Here is a 23,101-nt window from a genome sequence, read left to right on the forward strand (position 1 = left end):
CATATAAGGAGGTACTAGTTGATAAGGTGTTAGCTTACATCGGTATTTCTGTAAATCTTTCCCTTCACTGGTGACAGGAACTGTGTCTGCTCTATCCCTATTAACATTTAATCAATATTTACCAACATCAAAGTGCTCTCAGGTACATCAAAGGATCAGATAATGACTCAGCTTCCATATCCTTGTCCTTATCCAAAAAAATTTCTCTGTTGAGTACTAAAAATTTTGACTTGAACTGCAGTAAATTTTGCACAGAAAATTGTGGGGGTTACAAGTTTGAGAAATGATAAGATAGGATATAACATTCTGCAATCAAGATGGAAACATCTGTCATAGGTATTTAAAGCATAGATGGAATTAGTTTTATGTTAGAATGGTCAAAACACTTACGTAAAAACAGTGAAGGAAAAAAATCTAATTAAAAATGCTATTCGTGCAGCATTAAATTGCAATAATGCACAATAAACTCTTGCTAGAAGCTGATAATACTGATAAAAGCTAACAACTGCTTTTAAAATTAGCTTAAATCAATGGTCATAAAAATCAAAGTTCCTTGTCAAAGTATTAAGTGTTCTGAGAGTCCTCATAAGATCAGAACATCTTGATTTGCAGGAAGGATTTACTAAGATTGGTGTTTGACTCCATCTGGATTTACTCTGAGGTTTCCTAACTTCAGAAATCTGAATAAACAGCACATTATATTTATCTTAATTTTTTAGTGTCTAGGGAAACAGGATCCTGAATCAAGTTGTCACTGAGTACAAAAATTTGGTGTGTATGTGTGTGACTGATGCTTACTTATTTTTTTTTTTTCCATTACAAAGAACTGTGACACACATTCAGAGTTTATGCTGGCTTACTCTATCCCTTAAATCATTCAGCACACACCACACAACGCTGTAATTGTGTATGATACCTTTCCTGAGTACCTCCTTGGTTTCAATTTTTCCTCTCTGCAAACTTTGTAATATTCACTTTTCCTCTCTACAAACCTAACTTTGATGGGGTCTTAGGATTCAAAGTAGTCATGGTGGCAAAGCATGAACTAAGTTCTCAGAAAAGAGCACTGCACCCAGTTTAACTTTCAGACCTGACTATGACCCAGTCGTTGTGGGAAGCTGAAATAGTGCCGGTCCAGAAACGAATTATCTTAGGGTGTCTCAACACTTATACGACCAGTTAGTGCGTATCTTGTGTGTGACCTAACATCCTGTGACTGGTAGGGAAACGTTCTTGGAACAAATGGATAGAATCTTAGACGCTAGGGATGTCACCAGGCAGGATCCGAGGTATATAGGAAAGCTTTATCATTTTGTTGTAACTTTCTATCTGATGCTTTCACCGATGTATTTGAAAATCACATTGAGTTATGATTTTAGTTTTGTTTTCTTACAACAAAACAAAACAAAACAAAACAAACAAACAACAACAACAACAACATGAAACTGTTGCCTCATTGGAACACAGTATTTAGGCTAACTGGATTCTAGCTCCTTAGCCATAGCCATCCCGGATTGATTCCTGAATAAACTTTCTTAGCCCCTTTCAGTTGAGAGCTACTTTATTCTGTTGAGGAAAGTAAATAAGTGGGGTAAAGAGATCGAATTCACATTATCATTCCTAGGCATTACAGGTCTACAAGGAATCTACCACAATTCGATCTCTGGAAGACTTAAGTAAAAACAGCAGTGGCTGGTGGATGCCCCAAGATCTGAATACTCCCCAACAAGCCCCTACCTCCTGTTGGAAGGGTGGTCCTGCCACAGGTGGGAGGAACCTACTCCTTCGAGCACCTCCCTAGGCAGCGCGCATGCGCAGGGCCCTCCCGGGTCCCTTCCTGTGCTTGTGTTTGCATCCGGGTTCTCACGCTTCATCAAGCCTCACTGGCTGGAGTCGCTGGCGGTTTGCAGGGTGTGTTAGTTCCCGCTTTTCGGGCGACGGAGGAGGCTGTAGGTCAGCGGGTGAGTTTAGGGAGAACACATCTCCGATGCGGGGCGTGGACTGGGCTCGTGGTCGCCGACCCCCTGGGCAGGGTGCGGAGTCCGTTGCGGCTGGGGTGTCCCCGCCTGGCGCCCTGAGCCCGGCGTGCGCTCGTCCTCTGTCGGGTCACCGGCGGTTTCCAGCCCTGCCCGCTCCGGGTCCTCACGCTGCCCCCCGCTGCTTAGGGCAGGACCGCCCTGTCCCGGAGCAGTCCCTCCCTGCGCGGGCAGCCTGGACGCGTGCGGCTCTGCGGCGTCGCACCTGCTCAAGTCCAGGGCGGGGTGCTGCGAGGCTGAGGGTGCTGGCCCAGTCGTTAAAGAGCTGTGGAAGTTCCACCGGGAGGAGGTTCCCACCCCGTGGAGAGTTCAGGGACTTGAGTTCAGTCCCTTTTCCTGGGGAATGGATGCCCTGCCCGAATGAATCAGCACCTGCAGGAAGCCCTTAGAGCCACTTTGGCGTTTTTCAGGCTCTCTGATCAAGAAGTCACAGGGCATCGACAGTTTTCGTTTTCTGATGTCTAAAAACCTGGAAAAAGACCGTATCAAACAGCTGAATAAGAGCAGAGAAGAATTTATTTTGAGTGAGCGGGAGTCAGTGAGGAATTTGGGGGGTGAACTCTGCTAGGAGTAAAAACCACAAGCTTTTGGTCTGAATGGCTGCTCTAAACTTGTCTCATTTTAGCTCAAGTCAGAGTATCGCCGGTAATGTTTGACAGGTTCTTGGACCCATTTGAGATCTGAAGGAGCTAAGTAAGGGGGCCCAGAGTCTTTGAACCAGTATTATTAGTGATTCCACACATTTGAAACAAGGGTATTTGTGTCAGGTACGCGTAGTTTTAAATATAGTTTTCTTCTCAACTTAGTGGCATTGTAACTTTTTTGGAGTATTCGAGTCATAGATTCTATATAGAAAATTGAGAATAATCGCAAATTCAGAGAGTATTAAGTTAATCAAATACCCTTTAGCAGCAGGGTCCTTCGCTTCAAATTTGTATCTGTAGAGTCAGGCATAGTATTTAACATAGAGTGAACCCTGGTATAACCAGGGTTATAACCAGGGCCTGAGAGACAACCAGAACTCTGGGAAGATCTAATGCCTCTTCTTAAAATTCCTTTTTCTTTTTGTTGTTGCTGAGTAAGCACATTAGAAGTAAATGTATATCTTTTGATGGCTGTGACAGCCAGCAGTTATTTGGGGTTTTGGTATAAACTATGAAGTTACCCTTGATGTTAGATTATCGATATGCCTAAGTGAAGACAGCGTTTACTTATTAGGCTGTTTTAAAAACATTGTGATTCTTCTATAAACGCCGTTTTTCCTTTATTATTGTCATAGAATTCCAGATTATAGTGACCATACTTTTTGTTGTTTTATAATTCTAAGTCATGTTCTTAAGAATATCATGGAGTTTCTGTGTGTTTGTCATGTTTTTGTTAGCTTAAACATTTGACTAAGTATTATGTGTGAAGTGATGGTTGGTGTTGACTGTAAAGTAGAAATTTAAATCTGGGAATTGTGGCTATCAGCTATAGAACATGTTATAAGTTTTTGTTTTTATATTACTTTTATAAAGTTAAAAAAAGAGTAAGCACTTTGGAAATAAATTTATATTTTTGTAAAGAATTTTTCTCCAAGAAGCCAGTGCTTTCACTCAAGTATGCTGTTATTAAAACCCTTTTTCAGTATCTTGGCTTCGTGTATGTGAGTGTGTGTGTGTGTGTGTGTGTGTGTGTGTGTGTGTGTGTAAGTGTGTCCTTTGAATATCTCAATGGTGTATAACCAGTGATAATGCAAATTATCCCTCGTGGAATTTAAACATTATTTAACAGAGGAAATCTAATCATAAGGGTATTTTTAGGGACAGTTCTGGATTTTAGTAAGTAATTCAAAAGTGCTAGGTCATTCCAGTATTTACTGCATGCTGCTTCCTTTCTTCAGGGATGGTTGCTTTGGTAAGAGTATATATTATACTTGGATATAGTGTCGAATGATGTCTTCTTTGAAATTTGAATTCTGCTGTGTCACTTACCTGCATGACCACAGGCAAATTGTGTGAGTCCATTTTCTCCTTTGAAACTAATTTACTTCACAAGATTGTTATGTGGATTAATACATGCATCTAAGTGACCTAGCCCACTGCCAGAAGCTCAGTGCCTGTTTGACAGAAGAGAATGCTGTTACTGCTGTTTCATAAGTATGGATTGTATTTTAATATGTGCATGTCCTCTTTAAGAACTGGCCTTTTTAGAAGTCAGTATATGATCCTCTGGAGTCTGAAACATGTCTGAAGTGCTCTGCAATGGACTTTTCACAGGTGTGAACCGCTTGTGCCAGGAGCTGTGCATCACCAACAATGAGGCTTGTAATCCTTGATAACTATGACCTGGCCAGTGAATGGGCAGCCAAGTACATCTGCAACCGGATCATTAAGTTTAAACCTGGACAGGGCAGATACTTTACACTGGGCTTACCAACAGGTATAAACCATGCTTCCTGTTTTATTAACTTACTTTATATAAGACTGTAGAAGTAATAGGGTTTTTCTTAGCAAAATACTTTTTTATTATTTTCTATAGCTCTGAACATGAAGCCAGAATTATATGCAGTCGATTGCAGTATCTACATATTGATTCTGTTTGTGTTAAAAGTCTGTTTTTCCCACTACTCCAAAAATTGAAATTTCAAAAAGTATCCTAAATTAAATGATCAAACTATTTCTGTATCTTTGAGTTTCTGTACTCTTGAGTTTCTAGGGCACTGTTTCATTACTTTCTTTTCATTACTTAGCTTTCATTAACTTAGCTCCTTTATCACTAACAGGTGATGATGAAATTGTGCACTGCTACTTATAGATTTCATGTTACTTTAATTTATGAGTTCTTATATTTTAGGCTTTTAATTTTTGTTTTTCTGTTATACAAATTTTTCATGTGAAAATTGTAAAAGTTCTTGTTCTTCACAGAAATAAACTCAAATACCAATTACGTGTTCTGTTGGCTTTGGTTTTCTATTAAGAGTTGCCTTTTAAAAATGCTTAGGTAGTAACACTTGTGCTTTTGGTACTTTCATATTGGTAACTTTTGTTCTTTATTTAAAAGAGCATTAGACCTAGTCTCAGAACTGAATTTTAATGGCAGCAATGTGTTCATTCCACATACCTTGAGCTCTTTAAATGCACCAACGATAAAATAGTAATAATTATAATAGCTTAAATACTGTTTTGACACTCAGCTAAAATGGTGTATATGCAGATCTCTTAAATGCAGTAAATGCTATGTAACTCTAGGCCCTCATGAATGTTCTATGTAAACTGTTTTCTCCTGATTGTCCCCATCTACATTCTAAGAATATAAAAATCTATAGTCATGATTCATTTTACTTTGGTGATTTTTATGAACTATATTTTTCTGGATGATTTGGTTGGCTATTTTGTTTTCTGTCTTTTTGTCTAGGACAGAACGTCTTAGCTGAGCGTGACTAAAGGGTATTTTTGTGAACCAGGCATATTGATACCACACATTCACATCAGTACCCTCACGTAGGCTTGGACGGTTGAGGCAACCTCTGCACCTCTCTGTACACTACGAATGGCTTATTCTCAGGCTACCTATGTTGATCATTTTGTCTGAAATATGACTCAGAAATAATAATCTGAGTTGGGGACGAAGAGGCTTCAAAGTACTGAGTGTTAGCAGGGAGTGCTAGCCAGGTCTCTTATGTGTTTAAATTTACAACTAGTACACATGTCAAGGGCGAGCTGAGGAACCTTTGCTGGCCTTTCATGCATCATTCGGTGTTAAGCACTGCCCCTGCTGATTGTTCCTTTTCCTTTCTGCACTGCTTCCGAAACTGGAACATGCATGTCTGAGGTTAAAGACAACATCCTGTACATAAGTTACTCTCCACTGAGCACAATTTTTGGGCATGTGTATATTTTTAAGTGATTCTTTTTTAAAAGATCTGTATTTTGTTGTCCTGCCTGGGAACCTTATTTTCTCCATTCCCCTACCCTAAATTAAATTGTACTGCTTGTGGTTCAGAGGTTTAGCCTGAACTTTTTGGCTTATTATCTTTTCACTCATACTGCTGCCCTGTCACACCTGTACATGTTTTGAAACTAACCCGGTTTTGAATCTCTGGCCTCATTGCCATTTGATATTTAGCAAATTCTTTCATTTTTTTCAACCCAGTTCTTATATTTCCAGTAAGAAAGAGACTGCCAGTTTTCCAAGATTTGAGATTTACACAAGGTAATGTGTGGAAACGCCTGCACAGTATGTAACCATGTGCTGGACATATAGATGTTATCCTTGAACCTTTTTTATCCTTATCTTTTGTTTGTCTTACAAATCACTGTATGGTTGTCAGGACTTCAGCCATTGATGACTCAGTTGAAATGATCTAAGAGCTGATTCTTTTTTTGGAAAGCAAGTTTGTAGTCTGTTTGCTTCATTGCCATACCCTGAAATTCTCTGAGGTTGTTTTTCTTTACATTATAGTTTTGGAATTGGTATCTGTCTTGTATGTTCTTCTCAACACAGAAAGCCCTAACAATCTTTGAGCCAAAGGAGGCACCTGCTATGCATTGTATATGTAGTTGAGTGACCATCACAGAGCAAATCATAAAATGAAGTATCTGTAACAAGTTCACCTTTATCGTCTCTCATTTTTTTTCTTTCTTAACTGTCAGAAAGCGAATGTGTTCTTTATCACTACCATTGTGGCAACTTCTCACTTGAACAAAATCAGAGAGCCTTAAATCCAGGGACTCCTGGCTGTGTAATAGTGGAAGATTCATGTGCTACTAGAAATGAAAAAAGAGAAGCGTAGTTATCCATCTGTTTATCCATAACTTTTGAGTAGTAAATACCTACAAGTTAACATATGCTTAGTCTTAAAATCTGTTATTCATCTGTTCTCTTCACCTATATGGTATTTATTATTAATAGCCACTTGTTTGGTCTCCTCAAGTGAGAGGCATTTTACTACTCCTGAAGTCCCCAACCCCCTTTGTTGTTTTGTGTAGAGATTGCTTTTTAATCTAAATGCTGCCTAAGCCTAGCCACTCCTCCACAAAATATTTCTGTGGTGGTTTTGTTTTTATTTTGTTATAATGTGTGGAATAGAAATCCATTCCATCCAGGACTGAAAGGGTCAGGTCAAATGTTAATAAGGGGCCTTTATTCTTGGGGTTATAATGAAAAATATAAAACAAATTTAGTAAACAAAAGTGGGAGGCCCTTCATAAGCTGGTAAACTTTTTATTGTGTCACATCATGAAGAAAAAAAAAATTGCTTGCTAAATTAACAAGTAATTTTGTAGAACATGTAAAATAAAATAATCACCCTGTAAAAACATGGTATGTTTGCTCTGAGGATTTCCTAGAAGTCCTCTCTGTGTTAAAGGTGTAACCTCACCTAAGCCTTTTAAGGGAAACATGTTGAAGATAAAACAAGAAAGAAAAAACAGGAGCACAAGTTGCCAAGATTTCCTCTCTTGTCGTGTCTCTGTCTCACTCAAGCTACAACTCAAAATGTTTTCAATAAGTATGGTAGTGATTTTTCTTTTCACTCAGGGCTTATACTCCATAAGATTTTATTCTTATAATTTGGAAAGGCAATTACAAATACTGAGAACAGTTCAGAATAGCCTTACAACTTCTATTTTTGTTGATGAGTTTCCACCTTCACTAACCAAATTATGGCTTAATGAAATTTCCAGGCATCATGGAAAGAAACTACCTCAGCCTACCATGAACATTAAATCCGTATTTAAGTTGCTTGCCTATTTTGAGATGTAGAATGTTATGGATAAAATCTTAAGCATTTTAAATAGATTTCAATTTATTTCAGAAAATGGATACTTTATCTCTTTTAGGGAGTACACCTTTAGGATGTTATAAAAAATTAATTGAGTACCACAAGAATGGAAACCTTTCATTTAAATATGTGAAGACTTTTAATATGGATGAATATGTAGGTAAGATTTATTTTAATATGGTATTTGAATATGTTCAATATTATATTTTCTATATTACATATACTGTATTATATTTTGAATATTGTGTATCTTTAGAAGTTTCTAGATTTGTGTACTGCTTTTTGGTGAAATTATAGCATAGTATAATGGAATCAAATCTGAAAATATGCATCCATTCTGCTATTTACCTAGGATTTAACTTTGAGCATCAGTCTATTTATAAGCCATTTGTATCCTTATTCTCTCTGCCTCTGTGCCCTCTGTCCCTCTGTCTTTCTGTCCCTCTGTCCCTCTGTCACTTTACCCTTCTTCCCCTCTTCCCATTTGCCTCTCCCCCCCACCCCTCACCTTTTTTCCCTCTTCCTTCTCCTCCCCTTCTGCTGCTGCTTCTCTACTTTCCTTAAGGTATAATTAAAAGTATAGAAAATTAAATGATACATATGTAAATGTAGTCATATAGCTTTTGTTTTCAAATTAAGTGTTATTTGTATTAACACCCACAAAATTTGTGTAATTTGTTAACTTTATTAACTGGAAGGATCTATTTTGGAGCTTGGAAAAATCTTTGTTAAAGCATAAATATCAGAATACATTTTCAGTGTCTGTATAAATTAGAGCCAAATAACTATTATGATTCAACATACTTTGCATACATGTAGGATGAGTACAAGAGGAATGTGGCCAACAGTAAATTCTTTAAAAATATATAAATCATGGGTGTAGCTTACACCCCTGATGTCTCACCAGCCTGTCTGCCTAAACATGACATTAACAAAAATGTCAAGAATGTATATGCTAATGTGGAAAGTGAATCTCAAGAGGCTTCAACCCTAGACATAGAACTAAAGGCAATTAAGGAACTCTGAGAATGGGAGAAATAGTATTCCACAGGGAAGGACATACCAACTAGTTACTCAATACCAAATGGCCAGCCCTGAAAACAAATACATACGAATAAGATTCTACATGGACAAAGCAACTTCTTTTAGGAATACATGAATGTACACACAGACACACACATCTATGTGTATACACTTACTGTGTTGTAATCTCAAAAAAAAAAACCCAATTAAAAATACAGAGCTCAGTACTATTGGATAACAAGTTTTTGTGTGTGTGTGTTCCATTGTTTGTATCTCAAACCCTTAGTCAGCATTAAGATTTGGGGGAAAGTTCAGGATTTCATGTGCTTGTCTATAACATGAGAATGATAATGTTTTCATGTGTGTTTACAAATTAATTGTTACTGTAGATATGTAAAGTGACATGTATATATTAAACATGTTTTATGCCAAACATTTTAAAATTTAATGTAGTATAGAAAATTTTTTGGAAATAGTTACTATTTTACTCCTACCTTCATATTTAGGACTTCCAAGAAGGCATCCTGAAAGCTATCATTCTTATATGTGGAATAACTTCTTTAAGCATATCGATATAGATCCTAACAACGCCCATATCCTGGATGGCAACGCTGCAGATTTGCAGGCAGAGTGTGACGCATTTGAGGAGAAAATAAAAGAAGCTGGAGGAATAGATCTTTTTGTTGGAGGTATGGATGAAGACATTGTCATGAATCGTATGTCTGCTAATATTTGAAGTAGTGCTTAAAAAAAAAAGAACAAAAATGTCACCATTGCATAATGCAAAGAACATGTGTTACTGTTAATATTCAACTAGAGAAATAGGAAGATTACAATTTTTACTTTATTTTCACTTAAAAAGTTTAGATAGCATAAAAGTAAAGTTAAAATTTAACAGTTAAAACATTGTTTAAATTATGCCTTGAGAAATAGGTCACCATCCCTGTTAAACTTTTCCGATTACCTAATAGGGTCGACACTTTACCACATCCTGAAAATGTGGTGCTGACTCATTGTTATGGGTGAAAACCTATGTTTTATTATTTCACTCTAGCATGAGCTACTTAACAGGTTAGAATTGAGTATATGAGAAATGGATAGATTTCTGTCAAATAAATTCAATTATGCTAAAATCATTCAAATCAGTTAAGAATGATGTAAGACTTTTTATCACCAGTTTTTAGAGGAGTTAATTTCTATAAATGCCTTAATAAATTCCAAAAGGAATGAATGTTAAATTAAAATTATGTATTTATATGTGTGTATATAAAAATGATGAAAATAGGAGTGTGTTCCTTTGTAATAGCTATGGATCTCTATTACCAACACAAAACAGCTTGAGAAAGCTGTTGCCATGAGAAAAAAATATAAATCAACTACACTAAAGCCAAAACCATTTTATGCGAATCTTTAGTAGTCAACTAAAACCTAGTGCTGTGAACTACCTGTATATGTTTATACCTGATTCATGAGAAAATGCCCAGAACTGTATGCACCAGGGTTATACTGAGGTGGATTCAGGTTGAAGTGGCTGAGTACGATTGAGGTGTTTGGATGCTGGTGGGTTTTACAGTAAGAGCTGCATTTGCGTCATCAATCTGTGTATGCCTGCTAAGTTTACTGAAGTTCAGTGTAAATAGATCATGTGTAAGACAGGGTTAAGTCTCACTTTCTCAACATTTGTAAAAATTCAGTGTATAATGATATGCTTAAGATGCCTTTATTGCTGTCTGCCACGAGCTGCAGAGACTCGTGTAGTTGTCCCTTACTCCACTGACTTTCATGATTCCTTCTGAATTATCTGTATGGATGGTCAAGTGAGACTGAACTAACTCTCTACTGAGGAAATTTTTATCTATGTAGCAGAGCCAGTACTGCTCATTTTCTTGTATAGATAGAATTGCTATTTGTCCAAGCAAGAATATATGTTTACTATTTCTCATTTTAAATAGAATGTCAACCATTTTAAATAGATCTTGCTAATATCACTTTAGTAATCCTATAGAGCACTTTCATGTTCTAGCTTTGTAAATATGGTTCCGTTTTGAAATAATTACCTTTTTTTTTTTTTTATCTGCCAGTACTAAGGCTGAGATACTAGATGTTTGGAAATGTATAAACGGACTGGTGATTTCCATATCAAATAAAATTACTTTTCCCAAACAGTTTTATCTTAGTTTTATTTTTCCAAGAAATGTTATCACTGATTAACTGTTATATTGAACACACGTGCTACCTGTTAGAGATTAATGGTTAAAATGGGTGTTTGAAAAATCTTTTCATTTGTAGACATTTATTTTCCCTGTTAATCTGTTGACTTTACAGAAGAGACCATGTGACAAATCCCTTACAGATTCAATGCAAGGAAAAACAACTTACTGGGTAGGGGAATACCTTATGAAGAGTCTCATGTTCTTGTCTACCTTGTAGGAAGCAATCAGGTTGTAGTAGGTTTTCTGGGGCTGCAACTCTCTTATCCAATATTTCTGGTGGAAGCTCATCATTTCCCATTGCTCTAGGTCACTTCTCCTTTTTTTTTTTTTTCACTTATGTTTTTGGTCTGATGATACCTTGAGACAAACACTGCCTCTCCCTTCTAAGTAAATGGAACACTGGTTATAATTATACATATCTCTTACTCTTACTGTCACTTTGGTTTTTTAACCATCTTTATCTTCAGCTTCCTATAGTCAGTTATCTCTTTACTACCTCCAAAACAGAAAACATTTTTAAGAAAATTCTTTACCTCTTTCATTAATACTTTCACTGGAGTCTGATGATCCAGGGCCTGACATCTTATATGTACCATTTAGAGAATGTGATTTCTGTGCTTGGAGAGAGGAGTTAGCATACACTTTGCTGTCCAGTTGGGGTAATGTTTGTTGAGCATGTGCTTGTTCATGAAAGACTCTCATTTGATTCTTCGCATTTCTTGATCTAGGTATTTGGAATTTTAAAGATGAGGCTTGGTATCTGGATTTTACCACTTACCCTTCTTTTGTTCCAGGGTTTGGTTAATAAAAACACTAAGAACTGTGCCAAATGGGATCAAAATATCAGCTTTATTAAAGGTAAAGTTGGAATAGAGATTGCAGGTTGGGCTTGAAGCCAGTATTGTTTTTCCCCTTCACTGTGAATTGGACTAGGACTAGAAGAGCCTAAGAGTATAAATTTGCTGCTGCTTGCCCCAGGGGATTAGATAGAGCATGGGTTCCCTCCCTTGGTAGAAATGGGAACAGAGGAAACATACTTTGAGAGCTTTCATTTATCCTCTGATGGCAGAAGTGTTGAAAGAGGTAAGGTATATCTCGAGTTTCTAAGGAGGACCCACCAGCAAGATACACTACCATGGAATTTTGTAGATAAAACTTAACTGTAATAACTTTTTAAAATTTTGATATTTTGTTTATATGAAATTTATATTTTGTTTATATACAATTTAAATTGTTGAAGTCTTGGTTTGACAATAGCGGGATAACTAGTGGAAGGGAACTAACTAGTAGTTACTTGGAATGATTCAGTATTCTCAAAACATAGGGAAGGGTCAAACCCTGATTGTTTGGAAAGAACCAAAGAGCCTCAGCTCCCAGAGTAGTGGTTCATTAAGCAGCAGCTGTCATATAGTACCTTGTCTGTGTTTCCTTTGTTTGTATTCACCTGGTAAAGATTAGCTCTAGACAGTAATTTGTTTCGTTTCAGCTTAGAGTCCTTTTCTGTTCCCCTCTCACTCGGTAAGATAAAGAATTACCTTTGAGATCCCTACATCACCACACCCTCCCACCCCTGCTACCTGCAGTGACGTGTGGAGCAGAAGCGTATGTAGCTCCGAGAAACTGCTGAGCCAACAAACAGAAGTAACATACAGTAATTCATTCAGCTGTGATTTATTGAATGTCTCATGTGTATAGTATATTGTTCTGAGTAGTAGTTAAAGACACACAAAAGGCTTAACTCAAAGGAAGTTGACAAACTACACACAGGAACAAAGGAAAACCATATAACATAATCAGATCAGTGAGTTCTTGAGATGATGCTGATATCCTAATTTAGATGTGAAGGCCAAAGAATTAGCTGAACACAGAGCATTATCAGAAATCACAATCTGTCACTTGTGACAGAAAGCAAATACAGTGTTCCTTCTCTGTCAGCACCCTTGATCAGAATCTTGTCAGCCATATGCTCTAAGTGACGAAGTTCGCCATTAAAAACATTAACATGGGTCTTGGGAGACCTCAAATTTGTTTTCTGAAGTTTTTACATTCCTAGCTATTACCTTGCTTCTGTGTGCATGGAGAGAGAGAAAGTATGTCTCATAAGCACGTGTGTTTGTATGGTACATTTGTATGCCTCGGAGTAAAACAATACTTTGGAAAACAAAGAGAAAAATGTTTAAATATAAGTAACGTACGAGAAACAGCTCTATACTTAGGAGTGGGAACAATCCTTCAATATAAGTCCTCCTTAAAAATGTACATCCCCTCATTAATTATTGCTAGATTGTTGTGCTTTAGAACATTTTGTTTCATAGTGTTCATTTTTCTTAACCCTTCAAAACTACATTATAGCTTGCTATATTTTACCATGGCTTGAAGAACTTAGTTATATGGCAAGTATTAGATAAACCTGTTGTCTCCTTAAAGTAAACATGTTGAGTATAAATGTAAAAGGTATTTTAGTTACTTAGAGAATTGGTGGGTTTAGTTTTTTAATGAAGTTGCTGTAAATTTGACAACTAGGATAAATGAATATAAAGTCTGATTTTTAAAGGTTATTGACTTTATGAAGGTAATTACCTCCAATTATCTTCAAATAAGGAATACTGTGTTCTTTTCTATATTTTAGAAGCCATCTTAGAATACAGCAGGTGTGTATAGGCCACTGTGGTTGATGTCCTGAAATCTGGACAGCTGGTAACATCCAGCATTACCTTCTTGCACTATTAAAGAAATGGAGTTGAACAGAAAAGATCTTGCATGACTCCCAGTAAGCCTAAGTGTAATTTCATGCATTTTGTTTTATTTTTTATTTTATTTTAGATGTGTGTGTGTGTATTAGATTGCAGTGAAAAAAATCAAAAAGCTTGAAAAACAAAACTGTGGTATCTTATGTATTATCTTATGCAAAAATATATTATTTTATGAGGAAATGAAATTTAATGGGCACAGTAGTTAACTGTCTCACCCAAACTGCAATGAAACAAAGCAAAGTGAGTATAAAAGACCGAAGGCGTTTATTAGTCGGAAAGCTAAGGTATGAGTATGTCTTGGGGTTTACTAAGCTGTGGTCCTGGTTCTTTTCTTCCATATCAGTTTCTTTTTAGCAAAAAAGTGGCAAGGAGGAAAGTAGCCACAAAATTACCAAATATTATCTGTTGTAAAAACGCTTTGTAAACCTATAGTGTTATATAAATGTGATGCTTCCCTGCTATTGTTAGAACTATATGGCATTTCATGCTGTGTATACAGCACATACGGAAATATTAAATGAAATATAGAAACAAATATTTCAATCTAATATTAGGAATTCAGCTCTAAAATAAGGTAAGTGGGTTTATGCTTATTTTTTTTGTCTTTATCACTATGTTGAAATTTGAGAAAATATGCTTACCATATGTTGGAAATGTTGTTTATTTCATATTTATATGAGTGTGTATATCTGTTTTGAAAGGAATAGGTCCAGATGGTCATATTGCTTTCAATGAACCAGGATCCAGTTTAGTATCAAGAACAAGATTAAAGACTCTAGCAATGGACACCATTTTGGCAAATGCTAAATATTTTGATGGAGACTTATCGAAAGTGCCAACAATGGCTCTAACTGTTGGTGTGGGAACAGTGATGGATGCTAGGGAGGTAAGAAATGTTCTTTGATCATTTTTCTTTGATGTTGAGTAATTATGGTGCTAAATATTGTAGATTCCTCTGATTTTCAATAAAAATGCTTAGTTTTCAGTGATTAACTCATTGACTTGTTAAGAATCAAACTAAATGTCAGTCTGCAGTTATAAACCAGGCTCCAGGAGCCCCTCATTCAGCTGCTGCTTCACTGCCCATGCATGCTTCACAGCTTGAGGTCCTAAAATCTTAGTAATTGGGTGTTTTTTTGTCATTTGCATAGTCTTGTGAACAGGCAGGTGGCACAATAGTACAGAGATAATGTCACTCAGTTTTGGAACACATGGGGTTGAGTAGTGTAAAGTGCTTAGTGACTACACTAGGAGGGCTGGTCATACTGGATTCCCACCGTTCAGTCCCTGAGGGCTACATGTGGGAAGGAGAGAGCTGATGGCTGTGCACACACAAAAAAGTAAAAGGCTGGTTAATACCTTAAGCATTACAGAAATTCAGCTGCCTTCTAAGGACTTCCTGTGAGATTGCTGTCATGCTAATGCAACAAAGCTCCAAATATAGCGAATTATTAAAGATGCAAGTCAGCCAGTAATGTGTATTCTTGTACATGTATACACACATACACATTTCATTTTGGTTGTTTCTAAAACAAATATTTCATTCTTAAAATAGTACTCTGGCTAATAATGTCCAGCAAGGAAAATTAATTAATAAATCCATTAATTTTTTTGTTTGCCTTATATCAAAACTACTTAATTTTTTTAAAAGACAGTTTTGATGAGGGTGATTCATTCAGCTTTAGTTAAGATTTAGTTTCACAATGAAAATCAATTTGAATTATGATTTTATAAATACATTGATTCATTCATCTTTCATTTCCTATACTTTCAATTAGTCATAAAATATGCATACATAAATATAACATTATTTTAAATATTTTAGAACAATCATCTTAATTTTTAATAATTGTAGTGAGAAGAAATAAGCAAAATAATCCAAATTCAGAAAGATAATAATTCATCTTTGTTCTCATGATCAAGATTTAAGGAAGGAACACTCTTTGGGAAGAGGAAGAGGATCAGTTATGGGGAGTGGATAAGGAAGGGAAGTCAAGCGTGGAAATAAGGTGGCACTCACCTTTAATTTCAGCACTTGGGAGGCAGAGGCTGGTTTACCTCTGTAAGTTTGAGGCCAGCATGGTCCCAAGGCTACACAAATAAACCTTGTCTCAAAAAACTAAAAACATAAAGTGGAAATGATTAATGAATTAATTAAGTGCATTTATGAAAATGTCATAACGAAACCCATTATGGTTTGTTGAAGGAATTGATAGCTGAAAGATTCTAAGAACCCTTCTGACACACACTTGCATGTTTCTTGAATTATTTCTTGAATTATAGTGCTTAGGAATTTAAAATCAGGAACTTGCAATTTGCAGTTTCTGTAATTCTAAGAGTATCTCACTCTTCAACTGGAGTGCTTGTGTTTCAGGAGAGCTCACACCCTTAACTCAGTTTGTGTTTGGAACAGCTTTAAAGATGATCATACCCATTAACTGAAGCGAAGTTTGGGCTTTTCTAGATATCTTTCAAGTTGCTGTTGTTTTAGAGCACTTGCTTTTCTAATGTAAGGCATATTTCTTAGCTGCACTAGAAAGATTTGGGGTGTGAGCCCAGATTATGTATACTCAAGGAAGAAACATAACCACATAACTTTATTTTTTTGAACAAGGAAGCCCTTTTTTTTACTTTCCCAGGCATGTATTTTACACACCAGTCCTAACATGTTAGGTCTGGCCCTCACTTACATGTTATCTAGAGCTTTCTGCTCACTGTTAACAAGTGATGCTCTTGACTCTGCAGGTAATGATCCTCATAACAGGTGCACACAAGGCATTTGCGCTGTACAAAGCAATTGAAGAAGGGGTCAATCACATGTGGACTGTATCAGCTTTCCAGCAGCATCCCCGCACGATTTTTGTTTGTGACGAAGATGCTACCTTAGAATTAAGAGTTAAGACTGTTAAATACTTTAAAGGTGAGCATTGATTTTTAGTGTTTATATGAGATGCTTGAAGTGGATAACAAAACTTAATGACTGTGGCCTTTAAACTTACAGTATGGCCTACTGAAAACTGGCATTGTGCTAACACAGTAACCAGGTTTTTCAAGGAGTAAAACTTCTCAGATAAGTTTTCAGGCATTTCATGACATCTTTTTCTTTGAAATCCAAAAATTATTGAAGTATTTTAGTTCATATTAAACATACAAGATTAAATAACTCTTTAATTAAAGTAAGTGTTCTTTCTGGATCTTTTGTGTGTGTGTGTGTGTGTGTGTGTGACACATTTGGTTGGAATATTACCTCATCTTTCTAACTATACCTAATCCATGGTTAAAAGGCATCACCCACTAAACTTCCTAATGTCAGACGAATACACTCCAGTATGCTAAAGTTGATATTACAGTGGGTACAATTGAAAATATTTGAAATAAATAGCAAAGCAGCAGTTTTTTGCTTAGACTTCTGCATATTGATATTTCTTTTTCCTGTAGTTTTTTTTATATAAACCAGAATTTTTTTATTAATTCAGTTTACATCTTGGTCATAGGACCCTCCCTCCTCTCCTTCCATTCCTACCCTCCTTCCTGCATCCCATTTCCCCTATTCCTCAGAATAGGGAGCCCCCTACCTAAACACCCCAGCTCATCTATTCACATGAGGATTGAGTTCCTCTTTCTCCCCTGTGGCCTGGTAGGAAAGTCCTATTAGAGGGAAGTGACCAAAAAAGCAGGCAACATACTCCATGTCAGAAATTTCCCCCACTCCCCTAACTAGTGGGGCCTACATGAAGAGTAAGATACCCACTGGGCTTATCTTCTTGGGGTCTGTGCACTGTGGTGTGTCTATCCTGTAATATGTGACTAAAATCCACTTATAAATGAGTCCATACTATGTGTGTCTTTCTGGGTCTGTGTTACCTCATTCAGAATGATTTTTTTTTTTCTAGTTCCATCCGCTTGCCTGCAAATTTCATGATTTCCTTGTTTTTTACCAAGCTTTTTATAGAAAAAAACTAACTTTGACATAATGAATGCTTCAGGAGGCTTCAAAGAGCATTTAGACTATGCTTACTGTTTCGTGGTTATGAGTGAGCTCTATATTGAAGCTCAAAAGCGTAACTATAGAAAGAGGTCCTTGTTTAGAGCAGATTTGTTGGGCATCATTAATTAGAAGTCAAGTGCTTTACAATATGTAGAGTGTATATTATAATATTGGGACATGGATGACTACATTTTTATTGTAGTAACATTGATTAGTAAGTGTAGAAAATGTGATGACAAATTGAACTTATATTTCACAAGTATCACTGTTGAAGGAAAGGTGAACAGTCTTGTTGTGTTTATTGACGCTAAGACTTGACTTAAATTGGGATGGGATATGTCTTAAAATGAGTGTCATCTTGCTTATCTGTGTTTCTTTTTTCTTAGTGACCTTAAAATATGCTTTTATCATGTAACATTTATTTTAGGAAATAGATAAATACTATAACTCGACTTAGAGGAAATCAGTAAGTTACAGTTTATGTAAATGGTCTGTACATGAGAAAGCTCTTAAAGGTGATATACATAGGTTGAAGCCGAGTAAGCACTGAAAATAATCCTGTACTTACAGCACAGTTCGACCATACTGTGTATGTGCTTTTGTGTTTGCATCTACATGTTCTATTGCTCCTTTCACTAAATATTTATGAAAAAAATTTTAATGAAGATATATAGATAAGTACCTTTCACGGTTTACTTAAATATTTCCTGGAAATTATTTTCTCCTTTTTACCATTTAAATTAATAGTTTATAACAAGCTATAAATATATTACACCTCAGTTTTTATTAGTTTTTTCATAATTTGTTTTAATAAGAATTGTAAACACATCTTCCTTATTGAACTACTTAATTCTCACAGCTATACCATGCCTTGAGCTGTCTTTACCTTGTTTTTAAGAAAAGACAAAGCCACTTTGCCAGTCACAAAGAGCAAGCCACATTATGTCCCTATTTAAAATATAGTTTTACATATTAGACATATGCTCATTTTCCCCAGTGTCACATCAGAACACTGATGTGATATAATCTACCCAGAATAATTTATGCAGAATAATCTATGCAATTATCCATAATATTTGAAATGCCCTTTCTTTTGGTCACAGAAATCTTTTAAATTCTAAAGATTTAGGTTAATTAGATGTCTAACAGTAACAGTTGTTAGTAAAAGGAAACTTATCCACTAATTATCTCTCAAAAGATAAATTTGAATGTTTAAGAATTTACGTAATTCACACAAGCTGTTTTTTCTTTTAAAATGTAACTTAAGTTTTTGTACTAGTGTACTTTAAGAACACTGTTGTCATTTAAATAAGCTTTGTTCTATTGCTTTACCCGAGTAACGTCACAGAGGTAGCATTCAGATGAAGTCCAACTCATAAGACGCTTTGTTAAAAACTGGTATTTAGAACCTGTATCATTGAAGCATCTCTACAAGAAATATCAGGGAACCAGTACATTTTTATCAGAAGAGGTATTTTCATATTTTTCTTTATTACTTACCAATTATTTAAACTTCTTAAAATAGTCAGCGTTTACCTGGCCTAATAGTCAAATATTAGTAAAACTTCATAAAAAATTTTTGTTAGGAAGCAAGTTACCTGATTTGTAACAGTTACATACAATATATAATTTTAAACAACTTTACTGCTTATCTTAATATTCTATGTATATTTTAAAGCTTTAATGTTGTTAGCAAATGATAAGTCTGTATCAAGTAAAACACTGCCTATATCAGTCGTTCTCAACATGTGGGTCATGACCCCTTTGTCAAACCAGCGTCTCCAAAATTATTTACATTAGGATTGATAACATTAGCAAAATTACAATTATGAAGCAGCAACAGAAGTAATTTTATGGTTGGGGGTCACCACAACATGAGAAACTGTTTTAAAGGGCTGAAGCATTAGGAGGGCTGAAAACCGCTAGTCTAGATCCTCTTTAAAATGATACAGGTAAATCCCATGGCTTGAAAGTCCTTTACCTTTGATGCTCCCTCTACTCTTGGGCTTTGTGATGTTTGAGGTGCTGACTTGAAGCGAGCTGAGAAAGAACTCAGCCTTCTCGTTTTCAGTTGCCCTAGAAAATGGAATGCTTTTTCCTTCCTTGATTTTAAGATGCCTCTAAGTATTTTTCTCTTATTGGAACACTTCCCATTGCTCTTTGTCAGTCCTCTGGATATGATCTTCTTCACTATGTAGATTTTAGAGTGCTTTCTGAGGCCTCCTTAACAAGGAAGGTGCATTTCTAACACTTTTCTCCCAAATTCAATACCCAGTTTTCTGAAGAAAATAGCTTCCCTACAGCTTTTTTGATCGGGAAATTTAACTGATTTCTTTGACTTTCAAACTATACATTTTTTACTTAGTTTATTGATTCTGTCAAAGACATTCTTGTAAGCTCTTTTTAAAAAGATACCTGGTACTTAACTAACACATGAATTAGAAAAGAAGCTTTAATATATGATTCACAAGCATACATACCCATTAGAAAATTTCCACTCTAAAACATACATATGAATTATAAAAGTTATTAAAGTCTACTTAAATTTAGAATCTTAAGTTTCCATCCCAAATCATTTAAAACAGATGTCTGTGTTGTTTTGATAAGCATCCTCAGTATGCTATGGGTAAGCTTGTAATCAACCAGTTTTGTAACTACACATTTCAAAGTTTATATAGACTCTGGGGACGTGGCTCAGTTGGAAAAGAGCCAGCTTTATATTCATGAGGAACTCATAGATCCCTCAAAATCTACATTAAAAGGCAAAGCATTTTATCCTATGGCTGCAAGTCAGATACAGTGATCTCTGGAACTTGCTGACCAGCCAGTTCCTCCCAGTTAATGATCTCTGTATTCAGTGAGAAACCTCTAACAGTGAGTTACAGTGAAAAGGGGAGACACTTGACAATTTTTGGCACTCATACATATATTCATAAACATGTTAACACATGCAAACCCATAGGGTAATACTTTAGAAGACAGCTATCGTATTAAGACAGTCAGTGTCCCTTATTATCACCAGCTAGAGCAGTGACCATAAAATCAAAATATAGGCTTCTATACAAACGTATTAACCAATCATATCCAAATTCACCAGCCTGCCCTTCTAATGCTCAAGACAAAAACTGAAGGTGCATTGGGACTCCGAAGTATATGTTCTGTTATACATCTGCACTGATAATTTATCAGTCCTATTTCTTAGTTTCAGAAGACCTTGTAATCATATAAGAATGAAATATTGTGCCTTATAAATCTTTTCTTAAGGTTCAAAATTAACAAAACTACAACTAGAATTGTGCTTTTCTTTCTTTAAGGTTTAATGCATGTGCACAATAAACTTGTGGATCCGCTATACAGTATGAAAGAAGGAAACTGAAAGACGGAAGCAAAATTCTGCTTGGAAAAAGAACCTTTTCTTACTAGATGAATTTTTAGCTTATGCAATATGATAAAAATGGGGAAATATGAAGACTAATTTATAAAGAAAAAGAACAGTGTGTCAAACATTCCATATTTAGAATGTGCCTGCTTGATTCTGGGGCCTAGAAGTAATCAGATCCCAAAATTGGTTGGCTGTTATAAAGTATAGGAGCTATTTAGCTACCTATAAACAGCCTAGCAGTAAAGTATCTGCATTTAAGAGATTCTGCATATCAGGTACTATCGGTTTAACAATCTCTTTGACATATGATTTATAAGACACTCCAGCCCCCTTCAGTATCCTATTGCTTTCATTACCAGCCTTCACTCTTGGAATGTACATTTTTTTGTGCATCACACACATGCTTTTTGCCTGTAGTTGCCTTAGTCATCTTTCTGCAGTAGCATCTGGATGTCAGAAGTCCTGCTATTCATTAATCGAGGAAATCTGAAGAGATGACAGTATCCAAAATTAGTTTACATCCTTTCAGAAAGTATGTGTAAGTGCATGCTTCTATGCACCTCCTTCTTACGTCATACTTTTTTACAGATATGCTTATTTTTATTTAAAGACCTGGGCTAATGCCATTAATAAATAAGTATATTGGCAATTATGAGCTTTATACCTAGCTACAAATTTAAGGAAATCCTTTTGAAGAACATTTTCTGATTGTTGTTAAATTTTGTAAATCATACTTATATATGTATCTAAAGGAATATTAAGTATATACTAAAATAATTACTGTAAATACTTAAATTGCAATAACTTGCATAATTAAGTTTCAAATAAAAATATGGTTTTCTATCTTTAATTCAAATAAAGTTTACAATAAACTTTCTTTCTAAATGTGAAATAACATTCATTTGGGGACAATTAATGGAAACCTTGACACTGCATTTGCTTCTATTTTGTTGCCATCATGTAGTTACAAAACTGAAGCGAATACCTAAAAGGGGGGGGATGGAGGCTGGAGAGGACTCAGCAATTAAGAGCACTGGTTTCTCTTGCAGAGAATCTGGGCTTAGTTCCCAGCACCACATAGTAGCACACAGACCCATTGTAGCTGTAGTTACAAGGAATCCTCTAATGCCCTCTTCTGGTCCCAAAAGACACCAGCCATACATGTAGTATAGACATAGATTCTGTCAAAACATGTTATTAACAATAATGGTGCTTTAATTTTCAGAGGTGCCTTAACAGCCTTATTTTTATGTATGAAAGTAAACCAATATAAAGAAAAACATAATTTGGAAACTGTCAAATCGTGGGAATATAAAGGTGCTATACAAATTGCTGAAAGCTGGGAAGCCCTGTACAAGACTTACACATGATCCCAGAGAACTTAAATATTCTGGAAACCCTTATAATTTCATAGTAGTATGAGGTCTTCTGACCTTCAAGCTCACACTTCAGATAGCTTTCTGAACAGCACAACATAGGAATACTATGGTTTAAGCTGAGTTCTAAATCCCTCATAGGCTATTTAGCCTCCCTACTTAACATGAAAACTGGCAGCACCATTGAGACAGGCACCCCAGCGGGTAGAAGTTAGCCTTCACAGTGTTCTTCCTCTGTATCACCCTCCTGACTCAATCTTCCCATAATATACATCTTAGTCATACTGTATCAACTCACTGGCAGAAAAAAGGATCCCTCTGTCCTTTACATATTTTAGTTAACCAGTCATAGGAGGCATTTACCCTGATCTAATGATTTTGGCAATAACGTTTACTCAAGACTACCCTACCTACCTCTAGGTGTGATTCATAGTGAAAAGTTAGTGGTCTCTTTTGATGTACCATGCATTACTTTTAAGCTCTAAGGTCTTAACACGTCTTTTTCATTATAGCATTGATGTTTTCTAGTAGAGCTGTGCCCTCAAGCTCCTCAGCACTTCTCCAGC

The 23,101-nt window shown here is 35.9% G+C and overlaps 1 protein-coding gene across 1 annotated transcript; it reads left to right on the top strand.

Moving 5' to 3' along the window:
• The first annotated feature begins 1,862 nt into the window (after positions 1 to 1,862).
• Gnpda2 (glucosamine-6-phosphate deaminase 2) lies at positions 1,863 to 21,907 on the top strand. The gene is made up of 7 exons (XM_055629404.1): positions 1,863 to 1,961; positions 4,295 to 4,457; positions 7,859 to 7,960; positions 9,330 to 9,512; positions 14,491 to 14,675; positions 16,535 to 16,709; positions 21,092 to 21,907. Exons 2-7 carry the CDS (start codon positions 4,334 to 4,336, stop codon positions 21,151 to 21,153), a joined length of 831 nt encoding a protein of 276 aa, XP_055485379.1. The 5' UTR covers positions 1,863 to 1,961; positions 4,295 to 4,333; the 3' UTR covers positions 21,154 to 21,907.
• Positions 21,908 to 23,101: the final 1,194 nt, after the last annotated feature.

Source organism: Psammomys obesus, unplaced genomic scaffold (assembly GCF_907164565.1).
Source record: "Psammomys obesus unplaced genomic scaffold, mPsaObe1.curated_primary_1811, whole genome shotgun sequence".
In the NCBI taxonomy this organism is placed as follows: Eukaryota; Metazoa; Chordata; class Mammalia; order Rodentia; family Muridae; genus Psammomys; species Psammomys obesus.

Coding starts and splice junctions, on each gene's coding strand:
- Gnpda2 (XM_055629404.1), top strand. CDS start 4,334: ATGAGGCTTGTAATCCTTGATAACTATGACCTGGCCAGTGAATGGGCA. Junction 7,961..9,329: donor TAATATGGATGAATATGTAG/GTAAGATTTATT, acceptor CTTCATATTTAG/GACTTCCAAGAAGGCATCCT. Junction 14,676..16,534: donor CAGTGATGGATGCTAGGGAG/GTAAGAAATGTT, acceptor TTGACTCTGCAG/GTAATGATCCTCATAACAGG.